This window comes from Globicephala melas, chromosome 6, assembly GCF_963455315.2.
Source record: "Globicephala melas chromosome 6, mGloMel1.2, whole genome shotgun sequence".
NCBI classification, from domain to species: Eukaryota; Metazoa; Chordata; class Mammalia; order Artiodactyla; family Delphinidae; genus Globicephala; species Globicephala melas.
In genome coordinates, this window is record NC_083319.1 from 5,075,036 (window position 1) to 5,091,496 (window position 16,461).

General features: G+C 53.4%; 1 protein-coding gene across 2 annotated transcripts in view; it reads left to right on the forward strand.

The window, feature by feature from the left end:
* MED27 (mediator complex subunit 27) overlaps window positions 1-7,969 on the forward strand; it is a 195,613-nt gene extending 187,644 nt beyond the window's left edge. For both annotated transcript variants that reach the window (XM_030838488.3, XM_060300260.2), the window contains 2 exons: window positions 5,002-5,079; window positions 7,413-7,969. In XM_030838488.3, the coding sequence (XP_030694348.1) occupies window positions 5,002-5,079; window positions 7,413-7,547 (213 nt within the window). In that variant the 3' untranslated portion in view covers window positions 7,548-7,969. The remainder of the gene's footprint in view (window positions 1-5,001; window positions 5,080-7,412) is intronic.
* The last annotated feature ends 8,492 nt before the right edge of the window (window positions 7,970-16,461 follow it).

Below are 16,461 nucleotides of genomic sequence, written 5' to 3' on the forward strand. Positions count from 1 at the left end.
AAGCTCTCCTTTGGGTTTGTAGTCCTTTGTGTCATGCCCCAGAATGAAGTGCCTTTTCCCTGTAGGGCCCAGAATCCTCAGCCCCCTGAGCGGCCTGCGGCCCCTCCGCCGCAGCAGGGCCAGGCCTGGGGTCTGTTGGAAGTGCCCAGTCTCAGCTCCGCCCCACACCTACCTGCGTAATTCACAGCTGCTCGGTAGCAGGACCCCCAGGGGATCTGGGTGCCAAGTAACAGTTGCATCTTTCTGCATTTTAGCATCGCTGAGAATAGCTGGAGAGGCCGGCTTGATTTCTGGGCCCCAACCCAGAGATTCCGATTCCAGGTCTACACTGGGGCCCAAGAACTCACATTTCCAGCACGTTCTTAGGTGATGCTGCTGCTACTGGTCCGTGAACCACATGTCGCGCGGCCCCGTTCTGGAGGCTTCCTAGGTCGCAGCTTGGATGTGTGTGTGCCTCCACTTACAGGACCCTTGGACCTGGCAAAGGCCTTGGCTCATCTTTTAGACGGGAAATGAATAATCCAAGGAGGGTACAGTATTTCGGTCTGAAGAGGAGAGAGAAGGCTGCTGTAACAAACAGACCTCATAGTTTTTCTTGTTCAAACAATAAAAGTTTATTTCTTGCTCCCACCATACACCCATCCCGAGCTGTCGGAGGGCTGGGCTCCGCTTCACGAAGGCTCTGCCGCCCTGCAGATGCACCGTCTGAGGGAGTGGCTCCCAGCACTGCAGGGGGAGGGGAGTCTTGGAGGGTCCACATCTGCTCTTCACCATCTCCTGTGGAAGTAGCACACGCCCCTTCCGCTTCCTGATGCTTCGGTCAGAACTAGCCCCGTGGCCCAACTCCAGGAGAGACCAGAAAGTTCCCCCGTGCCAGGAAGGAGGGAAGAACCGGCCAGTGAACCCCAGCAACTCCCAGCAGATGGAAGGTCAAGATTCCCAGCAGAGTAAGGGTAGACCAGGGTCCAGCGTCCTTAGCTCTTGTCTCCCACTCTCCACCCCACTAAGGCCCTTGTCTCCGTCCCCAAACCTCACATGAGCCAGTCTCCCTGGACGTCTCAGAGACAGAAGGGATCATCTGTTCAGTCAACACACGACTCGAAAACCTCTGTGTCAGGCACTAGGCAGACATGGTGTCCGGCCTCTCAGAGTTCACAGCCAAGTTAGGGAAACTGACACTAAACCCAAACTGCAAAAAAAAATAATAATTATACAAGCTCAGTTGTCAGGAATGCTATGAAAGACAAGGTCTGAGTAAAGGGACATGACCCGGTCAGGAAGCACAAGGATCTAGGCCAGGCCCAGAAAGAGGAAGAGGAGCCAAGCAGGGGGAGGGGAGAGGAGGAGGGAGGGGAGGAGGTGGAGCACAGGGAGGGGAGGGGAGAGGGGGGAGGAGGGAGGGGAGGGGAGGGGAGGAAGGAGGTGAGGGGAGGAGAGAGGGGGGAGAGGAGGAGGGAGGGGAGGGGAGGAGGGAGGAGGGGAGGGGAGGAGGGAGGAGGGGAGGGGAGGAGGGGAGGGGAGGAGGGAGGAGGGGAGGGGAGGAGGGAGGGGAGGGGAAGAGGGAGGGGAGGGGGGAGGGAGGGGAGGAGGTGGAGCACAGGGAGCTGAAACATTCTCAGAAGCAGGAGGGGGAGGGGAGAGGAGGCCGGACCAGGTCCTGCACGTCTGCACTTTTGGGTTCTACGCTGAGTGCATTCACATGCTCTGAAAGGGTTTTCAGTGGGGCAGTGACGTAGTTAGATTTATAACTTAGTGGTAATAATCGCTAATATTTACTGAACAGCGTGCACACGTTATTTTATTTAATCTTCACAATTACCCCAGGTGATGGGTAATGTTTGTTATTATCCCGCTGTTCCAGATGGGAAAACTGCAGCTAAGAAAGATGAAGTGACTTGCCCAAGGTGGCGTTGCTGGAAGAGGTGGAGCCAGAGTTTACACCTCCAGAGCCACAGACTTGACCCCTTGCCACAGAACACCCCCTCTGGGTGCCACAGCCAGAGGAAACCAGTTGGGGCTCTTCTGGTCATCCCGACAGGAAGAGGCAGAAGCTTAGACAGTGGACTGGGAAAAAGTAGAGAGATTCCAGATAAATGAGCTATAATGCAAGAGGCTGCTTGAGTACAAGTGGGAGGAAAAGCCCAGGTTTCCAGCTTAGGCTGCTGGGTGGATGGCCGGTCATTGCTGAAAACAAACACAGGAGGAACAGGTCTGAAAGAGCGCCTTAGATGCCCCTGTAATTAACATGATGCCTTGCCTGGCTTAGCACCGTGCAGTTATCAAAACTCAGCCAGGAGAGGTCAAGTCCAGAGGCCAGCTAAGGAAGGGAGGGGTAGATGAGCACAGGTTTGCCCCGCCAGGCACCCAGCGAACAGGAGGGTGAGGGGCAGAGATGCTTGGCGCTGTTTGGGTAAAGGCCCTGAAATCCACAGGCCACAGGGGCCCGGCAGGTAGCACGAGGGAAGCGGGCTGGGTGTGAGACTGGGCACACAGAGCGAACTGCAGGTACCTGCCCTGCCCAGAGGCACTGCCCCTCCTTATCTCCCGCTGATGGTGGCCACTTGGATCTGTGGGGGCCAGTGGGCAGGGCCAGGTCACAGTCACAGGGCCCATCATATGGTTGGACTGATTTAATCTTCATTAGCAGCCCATCAGGCAGGCGCACTGTTACTGCCCCCAGATCTTCCAGTGTGTTGAGAAGCCGAGGATCCAAGTTAGGGACATTTTCTGAATTTTAAACGTTGGTCATCCGTGCTTAAAACTGTAAAAAGAAAAGCAAAGAAAGCATGCAGACAAAGCCTCCCGGCCTCGGACGTGGCCTCTGGGTGATCCGTGTGTTTGGGAAATCGGGCCCCAGGCCAGGCGCCCGAGGTGCCAGAATGGACGGATCTAGACTCGTCCAGGGGCTGGAGGTGGAGCCTCTGCATCTTGGGAAAGGAGCACACCCGCAGCTGCGGGGCAGCGGACACACGGCACACCTGCTCTGCGGGCCTGTATGCAGGCTGGGGCTTCTAAGAGGCTTGTAAAATAAACAGTAGGGGCAGGAGAAGGAATTCTCCGGAAGCTTGGCTTCTTTTGTAACGGCACATGTGATTGTAAGGAATGTCTTATCAGCCTATAAATGGCACTTGTGTGGGTTTTTTTAGCAAGGCATCTTGATGGGTAAGAACCAAGCTTTAAGCAGGTATCGTCGGGGCCCAGTTTGCTTTGCTGCATTTTGGAGCCGTTCACTTCACCCCACCGATCACTACCCGCCATTTTGCCAAGTTATCATTCTACTGTTATTTTTTTTTTTTTTAAGCATTGCTCATTTTAGAAAGCTGTCTGTCAAAAACGCTTAAAATAAAAACAGTCTTTGCACTTGAAGGAATAAGTGCCGTTTATCTTGAAAGTCATTTGGGTAAGAATTTCTCAGCAATGTTGGATATGTGAACCGTTGCTGTATTTGCAAGAAAGCCAGTACAGGTGTTTCCAGTATGTGGCCTTTGATGAGTGGCCACTTTTAAGTTTATTTCTTTATTCAACAAATATGTATTGAGCACCTGCTAGATGCCAGGTGATGTTCTAGGCCTTGGGGACACAGCATGAACTTGGACGAGCGTGATCCCTGCCTGCACAGAGCTGATCGTCCAGCGGGGTTCACCAGCCGCCAGGCAGGCCATGAAAGTCCAGAAGGAAAGAGGGCTAGTCCGGGGGCCGGGGAGAGCAGAAGAGAGGGGGCAGGCGGGCCTGAGGCACAGCTGGAGGGTAGGCACTTCACGTGCATGACCATTTTATCCCAGGGGAAATCGCATCTTAGCGGTTCGGTGAACTGGGGAGCCTGCATCCTCACTCTTCAGGGTGTAGCCTCCCTGGCCTTGGGTGTGGACACACAGCTGGACTAATTTCTGGATCATTTGCAGCTCCCCGTGCAGGACCTGGACCAGCCCTGCTGGTTTCCACCTGGTCAGTTTGCTTAACTGCTGCTGAGGCCCGTCAGCACACCGTGTTCACTCTTGTTCACAAAGTTAATCATTTTATCGGGGTTTTTTTGTTTCGTTTTGCTCTTTGCCCACAACATTTGTAATGGCAAGACCCCCGAATGAAGACAATGAAATAAACCATGAGTTTGAGCACAACTATCAAATTAGGAATAATCTGTTAATTCGGTCATGGATGGCAGGCCTTAGCAATCCATGGTGTCATCATATTTCAGAACTACAGGGGATCTTAGACGAACCCTTTGCTTTTCAGGAGGGACACTGAGACCCAGAGGGATTAAGTAGTTGGATCAGGTCAGCAGACAGCTGGGACTTAAACCTAGTGCACGTTGTTATCTGGTCCCCAGATGCCTCTAGTGAACTTAAAGCAGTCATGCCCTGGGCCCTGCTGGGGGAGTTATGGGTCAGTGGGTATGGCCCACTAGACCACAGCTTCCAGGGAGCTGGTCAGACAGGGGACCACACTGGGAGTGACACGGTTTTTCAGAAAGGTAACAGCAGGATCTGTGAGGCCTCAGGGAAAGATCATCAGAAATGATCAAGGTCACAGTCACAGAATCTGTATGGCTACAAATTATGAGCCAGAATGGGAATTAAAGGAAGTAGAAAGCCCAGTTAGGCCGGCAGGAAAACTGTTCCCGGGTGAAGATGAAGTCGAACATGGACAGTGGAAACGAGCCTCTGCGTCCAGGCGGCGTTTCGTGCAGTGGCTGTGATCTGCCATCTCTTTACCTCTCCGCTGACCTCTGACCTCGCCTCTCTCAGGTGCCGCAGCCTGTCTGGAGTTGCTGGAAGTTTCCACACTTCGCTTGCTTCCGGGCCTGACTACCTGGGTCCTGTCTGCTTACAACGCACCTCCCCTCCCTTCCCTGCCCCCAACTTTGCTAACTAATTTTCAACCTTCAGATTTTATTAGATGTCTTTTCCTCCACGAGACGTCATATAAAAAGAGCACCCTCATCTTGTTTTCTCTGTGCTGGTTCCGAGTAGCTCTAACCCAGGCATTGTCCTTGGTTCCCAGGTGACGGACCATGCCACCACCGCCCTGCTCCACTACCAGCTGCCCCAGATGCCCGACGTCGTGGTCCGATCCTTCATGGTAAGTGGCTTAAGGAGTCACATCTCCCCCTTGAGCCTTGGCTCCTTAAGTGAGAACACGCAGCTCGGAAGGTAGCTGGACCGTCTTTAGCTCGCAAGGGCCTCGCAGGGGGGAGACGGTCCAGTTTGGAAATGATACTTCCTTTCAACTGGGAAGAGATCTAGGAGAAACCATGTCCTGCTTAATTAGCTGGTGTTTCCTGTCATTGCCGAACACATGGTGGTTTCAGAAGTGACCTTCCAGCACAGTTTCCAATGTTGATTTAGTCAGTAGGTATTTATCGAGCTCCTGATCTGTGCTGGGCCCTGTGCTTGGCGCTGAGCAGGTACCGTGACACCGTTCCTCCAAGACCCCTACTCCTTAGACTTCCAGGTCAGAGCTCAGGATGGGGAGTGACCCAGAAACAGCCATCCCCCCGGTGTGCTGGGGTCGGCTCCCACCAGCTCTCGTTTAATGTTCAGAATTTCTCGAGCTGGTTGTTCGGCCGTCGGTGACTTGACATTGAACCAGAATATTCACGTGCTGGAGATCGGTCCTGCACGTCAGGACTCCCCTCTGCCCCCGGCTCCCACCCCTGGAGCCAATTCATTGATTGATCACACGCCCTCCAGTCCGTCTCAGCAGGGCCAACAACTGGCCCCACCGTATCCTGGCAGACGTGGCCAGCTGTTTCAGCACCACGCTGACGGGGCTTCGTGCTCTCACGTCGCTAGGCTCCGTCTCTCCCTGCCGCTAACGCTCCCATCTCAACTCCGGCCAGTAAGGCTGCCCCATTTCAACTCCAGCCGGTAAGGCTGCCGCATTTCAACTCCAGCCGGTAAGGCTGCCCCATTTCAACTCCGGCCGGTAAGGCTGCCCCATTTCAACTCCGGCCGGTAAGGCTGCCCCATCTCAACTCTGGCCGGTAAGGCTGCCGCATTTCAACTCCAGCCGGTAAGGCTGCCCCATTTCAACTCCGGCCGGTAAGGCTGCCCCATCTCAACTCCGGCCAGTAAGCCTGCCCCATCTCAACTCTGGCCGGTAAGGCTGCCCGTTAGAGAACATACTCAGCAAATGGGCCCGTCAGCAGGCGCTGCTCAGTGCCAACAGCCAGGCGGAGTTCTGCTCGTCCGATCCACCTCGTCATGTTTGCTGCCGCAGTTACGCTTTTAGGAGCCTGTAGTTCATTTCTCAGAAAATACAGCCTGGCTCATTGATGGGCCCACACGCTGGGGAGGTGAAGAAGCAGACCTGGGGCTCAGCGGAGCCGTCGCGCAGGCACTCTCATGTAGAGAGAACTGTTGCAGTTGGCTGTCTCTAGCGGGTACTTCCTTTCTGGATGGATCGAAAGACTTGCTCTTTAACCTGACGTGTGGTAATGCCCAGTTCCCCTTTGGTAACTGACTTTGGGGTTTGGGAAGAATAAATAGTTTGACTGAGTGATCCACTGACATCCTCATGTTTATTGCCAAAACCTTGAACCCCAGCCTCTGGAAGGGGGACAGGGTGGGTGAGCCGCGGTCTGCCACCAGGAAGGCAGCTGTGCCGAAGCAGAAGCATTTGTATCCGTCCACTCGGCCGACCGCCCCGAAGAGCAGTTTCCTCTTGCCTGATTCAGGAGGATGTTAAGTAACAAGATTCGCACACCCCCGTCGCAGTGGGAGCTCGCCTCACTCGCTGGCCTGTCGCTGTGGGCTTGGGTTGGTACGGTTGTGAGTCTCCTTGAGTTTGAGCATTGAGTTATGAGAATCTCATCCTCACGTGTGATGCCCGAAGGACCTCTGCACTCTGCACCCTCCGGCGTGTACTTGCCATTGATTATGTTATGTGGTACCAGGTTGTCCCTGCCCTCCCCCCAGGTGTGTCGGGCCACACTGTGACAGTGAGTGGTGACCTCTGAAATCAGAGCAGAAGGAAGGCACGTTGACCTTAGTGGGGAACTCTCCACTCACCCTCTCTCCACACGTGTCTGTGGCCACCTCTGGGTGGTGAACAAGGAGAGGATCAGTGCTGACGTTCGGGACTCAGAGGAGATGTGGTCATGCCCCCGCCGGGCCGTGAGGCTGCGCCGTGGTTCGCGGCCGCTCCTCCGGGAGTGCTGCCTGCCTGAGAGTAGGGATTTCTATTTTAAAGTCCCCTTAGTTGGGAGGGGCCCAGGGCGCCGGGACTGAGCATCAGCAGTGCTGTGACCTTGTGGGTTCTGCACAGAGCTTGCTGTAGAATCCCAGGGCACCTCTTGGGGGTCACAGCCACCTCAGGCTCTATCCTGGTGATGGTTAGGCTTGACAGGAAGGATGACGTCCGAAGCACCCGGATCCCATTTCTGTCGTTTCTCTCCTCACTTCTCTTTTTAGACCTGGTTAAGGAGCTACATGAAGCTGTTCCAGGCCCCGTGCCAGCGCTGCGGGAAGTTCCTGCAGGACGGCCTTCCCCCGACCTGGAGGGATTTCCGAACCCTCGAAGCCTTCCACGACACCTGCCGGCAGTAACCCTGCCCCGGCCCCGGGCCAGCCCGCAGACCCCCATCCAGCACCTTCCCAGACAAGCCCTCAGTCACAGCGATGGCTCAGACGTGTCTTTGCGGCCCGGATAGCAGTACCGCCGCCCGCTCGCTTCCACAAAACAGCATGTCGTGCGCTAAGGCCGAGCTTCCTGAAGAGCAGATCTGCCTCTGTTAATGGGACCGTAGTACACCTGAGCTGGCGCGTGGACGGCAAAGGGACCGTCTCAGGACTCACTATAAGGAAGTTAGGCAGCATGTTCTCCCGTGTATGTTCGCAATACTAGTCCATCGACCCGCCTGGATCCATGTTCTAAGTCATTTTATAGTTGGAATGAGCCTTTGTGTCGTGCTCAGTTTTTTGTTTTGTTCCATAACTTATTTTTATAAGCAATAAACCTTTTGTACCCAGGACAAGGCTTTGTCTCCGGTTTCTTAAAGTACCTTTTACGTTCAGTTCCGTGAACATGTGAGCAGATCTGATGGGCCTTTTGAAGGAAAAATAACTTAGCAATGTCTGCGTTTGAAATAATTCTTTTTTTTTTTTTTTTTTGCGGTACGCGGGCCTCTCACTGTGGCCAGGCTCAGCGGCCATGGCTCACGGGCCCAGCCACTCTGCGGCATGTGGGATCTTCCCGGACCGGGGCACGAACCCGTGTCCCCTGCATCGGCAGGCGGACTCTCAACCACTGCGCCACCAGGGAAGCCCTGAAATAATTCTTTTTGAGGACACATGTCCCTGTTTCTTGCTTTCGGGAGAGAGGGGAGTGTTGGCAAATATTCCATTTCAAAGACATTTCAGCGGCTTGAAAAATGGATTGTTCTTTTTGAGGGAAAAAGTGCACAGATGTTTCATTTTACTAAACCGTTCACACATACATATACCAAAGGGAAAGGACTCTTCCTGTGTTACCAGCCAGAACACGTGTGAGCGGGCGGGACAGGTGTGCCTGGCTTGTTTGTCCCGTTTTGTCCTAAATATTTCCGTGAACAGATTCCAGCCCAAGCCCAGGCTGCTGAGTTTATTCAGGGCCTCGCCCCTGACATTTAAAGCCATAACCTGTTTATATGAAGAAGTGTTGACCTGCTGAAGGTCTTGAGAAGGACAGGGGAGTCCCCAGAGCTTTCCGCAAGCCCAGCCTAGGTGACAAGTAGTGTCCTGTTTGTGGTGAACAGTACCGGAGAGATGCTGCCTTCCGAGGTGTCCAGAAGAACGGGTGGCTCCCACCTGGGTTCTGGTACCACCCAGGCCCTCCACACCTACCCCTGCCGGGCTAAAAAGGCCCAGAGGATAAAGGGGGTTTAGTGATGGGGGAAACAATAGAACAGTGCCACTCCAAGTATGGTCCAGTAGCTGTGGCATCATGGGAGCTTATTAGGAACACAAATCCTCGGGCCCCACCATGGGCCGGCTGAATCAGTGACTCTGGGGGGTGGGTCTGGCAACCTCGTTGTTAACAAGCCCCGCAGGTGGGTGATACGGGCCCGAGTCTGAGAACCACTGGTCTCTCTAGGAGGCGGCGGTGCTTTCAGGGGCCAGTTTGGGGCAGTAGCGGGAGCGGCAGCGTGGTGTAGCGCAGGAGCGCTTCCACGCAGCGGGTGATTTTAGATTAAACACCAGGGTTTATCACATTTAAGATGCCATCACTTGTAAGATGCACCCCTATTTCGTGATCCCCTAAGAAAAGCGTGCTGCCAGTTAAACAATGCCACACGCTTTAATGCTAATCCTGTGTGACACGTGAATCAGTCACACCAGCCTTTCATCGCCCTGAAATTCCTTTCATGTCTTCCAAGGGGGGGTTGCAGTCTCTCCTGCCTCAAGTCTTACTGTCTTAACATGTGACAGGCGATCCCTTCCCAGGGCTCCCGGTAACAGAGCATAACACAGCTGCACTGACTTGCGGGTATCTTCCTTTCTTTGGTCTTGTAAGACACTTGTTTGTTGCAAGAAAATCCCGAATTGAGGACATTGTGTGTATAATCACATTTTGTCGCATGGCATTTAAATGGCAAGTAGGCTGACCCTGTGCAGGACATATGGGTACTCAGAGCTCGTGTGAAGTGACGACAAGGTGAGTTGGGGCATGTGCTGATGACAGGTGCATCCTGACTGCCAGCTGGCTGACAGTGCACATCAGGGAGGTTCACATATGAGGAAACCAGCCCTCTGATGATCGATGGGATTGTGGTAACAGTACACCACATTGTAAGAGAGCTATTTGGATTTTTAAGTGTTTGCAGCAAATCTGAGAGCGTCCTCGTTGGTCCCAAAGATCCCTCCACCCCCCGCCGAGCTCTGTTTCCAATGGAGAGAGAGCAGACCTTGAGTTCAGAGCCGTGGGCAGGCAGTGGTTTCTACTTAGACTGAGTGACATTATTCCTATCCTCTCTGCGTCATTTTCAGTGATACCTACTCTCTGTGGCCACTGATGCTTGTTCCCCATTTACAGGCATGATAAGAAGCTTCCATGTTAAACTAAGGCACTTAGGCGAAAAAGTGAGACTATTAGAGAAAAATACTAAATAACAGCACACGCCAGAGGCTAACACAGCATCGTAAATGAACTATACTTCAATAAAAAATAAACAAATAAAGGAGAGCACAGGTAGTGTAGCAACAGCAAAAAGTGCGAAGGGCGTGCCTGGGCCAGGGCCTCAACTCTGGCCGCCTACTCTCAGCTGTAGCACTCAGACAAGTCGCTCGTCCTCTATGAGACCTCGTCCCCTCTCCCGCAAGACGCCCGGCTGATGGCCCAGTGATGGCAAGGCAGGAGAGTAGGAGGGGGCGGAGGGCTTGTAGACGAAACATGATTGGCCACGAGCAGATAATGACTGAGGCTGGACATTGGATAGGTGGGTGATGCGTGCTACTCTTCTATTTTTTTTTTTAACTTTCCCTCATTAAAAGGGGAAAAAATATAAGGGTCAGGCTAGTCAACCTTTAGGGCGTTCCCCCCTTTGACCTTCTCCTTCTTCAGTGCCAAGTGGGGGAAGCTGAAAGGGAGGGGGTTGGGCTCTGGAAAGGTGAGAGAGGGGCCGGAGGGTGAGAAGCTTGTTCACCAGATCCCCGAACACTCGGTGCCTAACAGACACCCACGAGAGGGCCTGGCTTTGTGTGTCAGCCGTTCACATCTAGAGAACACGTTGGCCTGAGATGGGCAAAAGTAAGAGGCTGGAGGTGGGTTGGGATCAGTCCCACGATGTGGACTGGGGGGAAGCTGGGACCTAATGCTGCTGTGGGCATAGCCACTGGGTCTGGAACCATCCTCTGGCACCCCTTACAGAAAGGAGCATGGCCATCAACGGGTGTGCCAGGCCCCCCTTCCTGAGACTGTGCACGGGTGAGCCCCAGCCAGGACGACGAGGTATTTTAGTGACTTAATTACCACCCTGACAGCTCAGCATCTCCTCTGCGCCAGGCGCTTTCCATATGTTGTCTGCTTTACTCCCAGGTGGGTTCGTACTGTTCTCTCTGTTGTGTGCTCGAGGCCTGGAAGGCCTGGGTATCCCGCTGCCCGCGTCGTCGAGCTCCATGGCTACTCAACAGCAAAGCTGCCTCCCCAGAAGCAAAGGGACTAACCAGTCCCTGCTCTGCCGAGTGTGTTGTGTCAAGAATTGCCTGAGAAGCACTCGGCCCGAGCTTGGAAACCTCTGTCTTACAGACGCTTCCCTGCCAGGGTAAGCAGCGATGCACCTACCCCGTACTTTCTGCCGGCCAGGTTCCTGTTAATCAGCAGGGCGCCCGTTAGGAACTGACAGAATGGAATGAGGAGGGCCGTAAAAGGTTGTCCAGATTTTTTTTCCCGCACTAAATCGGGAATTGGCCTTTTGGTATCGAGTGATGTTTTTACACTTCACACTCCTGACGGAAAGCTGCAGGCACAAAATGATGATCTTTCAGTGTTAATGTGCAAGCTCTCCATCGCATTTAGAGTGTCAGAGTGTGGGCCTGATGCTATATCGAGAGCCTTTTAAGGTCACCCGAGCTGGGAGGAGGAGAAGGGATGGCGACTTCAGCCGCCAGGATTCTCACAAGGTCCCGAACCCCCACCGACTCGATGGGAGGCGTCTTGGGGCCGTCGGGTCTGCAGACAGAGGACAAAATCTGACGACCCACCTTGCTCATCGGTGCCTCGCAGCGTCTGCATCCCCACTGGCGTGCCGAAGTTGAGCGGTGGGGCTTCCACTGTCCTGCCTTCGACAGGGAAGGGTGGGCCAATTCCGCTCCACCTGCTTCTTGGGGTGCAGCTGGCAGGGCTGGTCTGCCACAGACAGAGCTCATTCAAGGGCACACCATATGTGCCTCAGAGATGGGCCTGTGCAGGGCGTTCGTGGACAAACCTGTCCTCCAGTTGGTCTGCTCGGGGAATAATTGGGCTTCACTTTCTAGGACAGGCAGGTTTTTCTCGCCATCTCTGCCATCCTTCCCCCATTCTCATCCCCACCCCCGCTCCTTGAATCCATGGAAGGAACCTCAAAACATCACTCCCAAGTTGCATTTTAAACTGCTGGTTGGCTGTTCCCTATCATTAGTACTCGAAGAGATAAACAAACCTTCAGGTTCACAGGCACATCCCAGGTAGAGCATCGTCTTGGTAGCTTTTAGATGATTAGTTACTCAAGAACAGCTTCAGCCTGTCTCTGTGCTAATGAAGTTTGAAATTCCAGCTGCACACTGGCTGTCCTCGGGGACGGTGGGAGCGGTGGCTCGGTGCTAACTGAACAGGTGGGTCCTGCCACCAGTGCACTTCATCTGCATCATGGGTCCCCCAGCTTGACAGAGACAAGAGAGTGAAGTGTCCCTCTGGCCAAGAAGGTACAGGGAAGGTAGGGGACGAGGGGGGCGATGAGGGGAGGGTGGGGGACAGTAAGAGGCCATGAGCTTGCGAGCCAGCCTGGGCCGCCAGCAAGCTCCACCAGCCCCCCACCTGTGGGGTGGGTCGTTACTTAACGCGTTACTCACCCTTGTCTAGTTCTTGGCCGTCATCTCGATCGCAGCCTCGCTTTCTTAATTCCAGAAGGAATACATGTGTTCCATTTATAGAAAATTAGGTAATGTGGACAAGCAAAGAAGATAATACCCGTCATTCCCACTAGCGAGAGACAATGACCAGAGCGCTTCGGTGTATACCTCTCCAGACCTTCCTGTGGACGTGTTGGTGCGTGCACATGTTTTGTAAAAAGCAGATCGTACTGCGTACTGTTTTGAAACCTGCTTTTTTCCGTTTAGCAAAGGCTAAGTTACTCCAACACAGAGGCCCCAAAACAAGTGGCTTAAAGAGTATAGACACTTACTTGTCTTCCACTTCAGCGCCCCAGAGGAAGGGAGTGCTTCAGACCCCAGGGCTGCTCTCCTCCACGCGGTCACTCAGGGAGCCTGTCCCTCCATCGTCTCACCCACGTGACCTAGGACGTGGTCTGCGTGGTGGAAGCTGAGTCATAGGCACCTTCTGAGTTCACAAAAAGGGAAAAACGCACAGGTGTTGTAAGACCAGACCCAGCACTGGCATGGATCAGTTCCACTTGACCTTCCTTAACAAGAACTTAGTCCCATGGCAGACCTGGCTGCAAGGGCTGCTGGGAGGGTGCAGTCTCCAACTGGGCACCTGTGGGTCCGGCGGAAACCCTTGTCCTGGAAGAGAAGGGAGCAGCCTCCGCCGAACAGCACGCCCTCCTGTGTCAGAAGCGTGAGCGGTGATGCTGCCCTGAGGGTTTTGTGTTCCTTGTCTCATCCGTCCTTGGGTCCTGTGTGGGGGTGGCCTTCCACGCTTTGATGACCATAATTTAGGCAATGAATCTCTCCTGGATGTTTAGGTTTTTATTTTGAAATAATTATGGATTCACAGGAAGTTACCAAGGCACGTATGGGGGGGTCCTGTGTACCGTTCACCGGCCTCCCCCAATGTCAGCGTCTTGCACGACTGTAGTATCAATACAAAGTTCAAACCACGAAGTTGACATTGGTGTGATGCATAGAGCTTGCTTGGGTTTCGCCAGCTGCACGTGCGCTCATTTCTGTGTCTGTGTGATTGTGTGTCTGCGTGCAGCTCCATGCAGTTTTATCGTGTGTGTAGCTTCGCGGAACCACCACCACCATCAAGATATCTAGCCGTACCCTCCCTGCAAGACTCCCTCATGCTACCGTTTTCAAACGACACACGCCTCCTTCCCCATGCCTAACCCCTGGCCACCCCGTAAGCTGTTCTCCGTCTCCAGAATGATTTTATTTCACGAATGTTATATACATGGAATCCTGCCGTATGTATCCTTTTGAGGTTGGCTTTTTTCACTCAGCATAATTTCCTTGAGGCTCATCCCAGTTGCCGTGTGTATCAATAATCCATTCCTTTTAGTTGCTGAGTAATATTCCAGTGGTTTCCACACCTTGTTTAACCATTTATCCACTGGAGGACGTTTGGTTGTTTCCAGTTTGTGGCCATTATCAGTAAAGCCGCTGTGGACACTCGTGTACAAATTTCTGCATGAAAATAAGTTTTCATTTCTGTGGAATATATATGCCCATGAGTACAATTGCTGGGTCATGTATTAAGTCCATCTTTAGTTTTAAAAGGAAATGCCAAACTGTATCATATTACATGGATACCGGCAGTGTATGAGTAATCCGGTTTCTCCACGTCTTTACCAGCCTTTGGTGGTGTCACTGTTTCTTATTTTGACCATTCTGATAGGTGTGGAGTGACACCTCACTGTGTTTTTTACTTGCATTCCTCCAGTAGCTAATGATGTTGAGTAACTTCTCATGTGCTTCTGTACCATCTGGGTATTGTCTTAGGTGCACTGTCTGTGCATGTCTTTTGCACATTTTCTAATTAGATTGTTTTAAATGCTGAGCTCTGAGAGTTCTTTATATATTCTACGTATGAATCCTTGGCAGGCATGTGATTTGCACATGCTTTCTCCCAACTGTCACTTGTCTTTTCATCCTCCTAATGGGGTCTTTTGCAAAGCAGATATATTCAGTTTTGATGAGGTCCAATTTATCAGATTTTTTGATCATGGGTTGTGCTTTTGGTGTTGAGTCTAACCTGCTGGGTTTCAGATGGTTGTTTTGCTGTAGTGATCATTGTTGCTCGCCCTTCCCTCCCCCCTCCCCCCTCCCTGCCTCCCTCCCCCACCCTTCTCTCTCCCTCTCTCCCTCTCTCTCTCTCTCTCTCTCTCTCTAGAGGTCCCCCCCACCCCTCCATCTCTCTCTGTCTCTGTCTCTGTCTCTGTCTCTCCCCCTCTCCCAGCAGGGACCTTAGCTGCCTTCTCGTTCAGCCTATTAGACAGTCACTCAGGGCGTCCAAGGCCTGCAACCCTGTTCCTCACTCACCCAGCAGGTCAGTGACAGCGTGAGGACCAGAACGGAACTCCCCCAGTCAATGTGATTTCCGCTTCCCCAAAACTCTTCTCGGGAAAACACTTGAACTGCAGTGTCAAAATGAAATAGATCCCGCTACAGCACAGCGTCTTAAAAGAAAGCGTTGGCAGTGACAGACTTGGTTCACCGCTCGGCCTGGGCCCCGGAGAGCAGTGCTCTGATACAGCCCCTCTGCCAGGAGTGATCTCACATCAGGGGTTTTCGGCCTCCCTGTCATGGGATGGCAGTCGGGCAGCATCCTGCGGTCAGATGGGCAGCTGGGGGCCGAGTCCCTAGCACTTACCCAGGCCTGTGTGAGGTTGCTAGGTGAATATGGGAGAGCTTCCCGGGGGTGACGCCCACCCCCATCACAGCTGCCGCCCTCCAGACTGCCGAGCCACCCAGACCGCACACCGATGGCTCTGTTGTGGGAAGGGGGGGGGGGCACAGAGATGTGCCGGGTGCAGGAGCTGTCTGCCTCAGCAGATCGCCCACCCCTTTCCCGTGATGCACTCAGCACCCCTCCCTCCCAGGCAGGACCCCACGTGCCCGAGGACGCCCAGAGTTAGGGTTAGGGTCCCTGCCCCACAGGCTCCTGGGGGCCCACGCTCAGGACAGGGGTTGTCATCACCCCAGCCTCATGCTTGCTGTCACCTCCCTCTGGGAGGACACCATCCTCAAACATGGCAGGGGGAGGGGCACCGGGCTGGGGCGTGGAAAGAGCCTCCAACGTGGAATCCTTTTCAGGAAGCGCCACGTGTCCCCCCTCCTGGCCTCTGGGTTGTTCTCTGCCCAGACATCCTGCCTCCAGAAAGCCCCATGGTTTGCTCTTTTTTTATTTTTCCAGTTATTAATCATATGCTCACCCAACCTATTTCCTCTTCTTAAACACCCAGCCAAACAATTTCCTGGGCCCCTTGCATCTAAGTGGGGCCGTGGAACATGAACAGAAGAGGCAGCTAAAAGAAGATGTGCATTCCCCATGCTCTCTCTTCCTTTTCTGAGGCACCATCAGCAGTGACACGTGACAACAGTAGGGTTAGATGATGGAAGGACTCTGAATCCCTGAGTCACTGCCTGGAGGCGAGCTGCCCCAGCGAGCCACCCAGCCAGGAGCTTCTGCGGTGGATTTTGTGTGAGAGAAGTAAACTTCTAAAGCTTTTATTGTGTTACATCACTGAGATTTGGGGTGTTCTTTTTATAATAGCTCCTAGCGTCATTTACCCCACACATCATACAGATACACTGGAAACAATGCCACAGACAGTAAGTTCTTTTTAGACGGTAGAGGTTACTGTTTCTCCTGTTCCTACCTGAGCTTGAGTCCGAGTCATCTTTCACTTCAGTTAGAAGGGGGCACACAGAGTGCCGGCTCAGGCTGTTCTCTTGTTCTCCCAGGAGGAGCAACCTTATTAGACAGGCCTTCCTGGCCGTTCGCTAAAAGCGTGGGCATTCCATGCCTCCCTGCCCCTTTCCTCTGCTGTTCAGAGTGCCCACCACACTGGACATTAGTTGTTTGTTTATCTTGTCCACGCCCCCT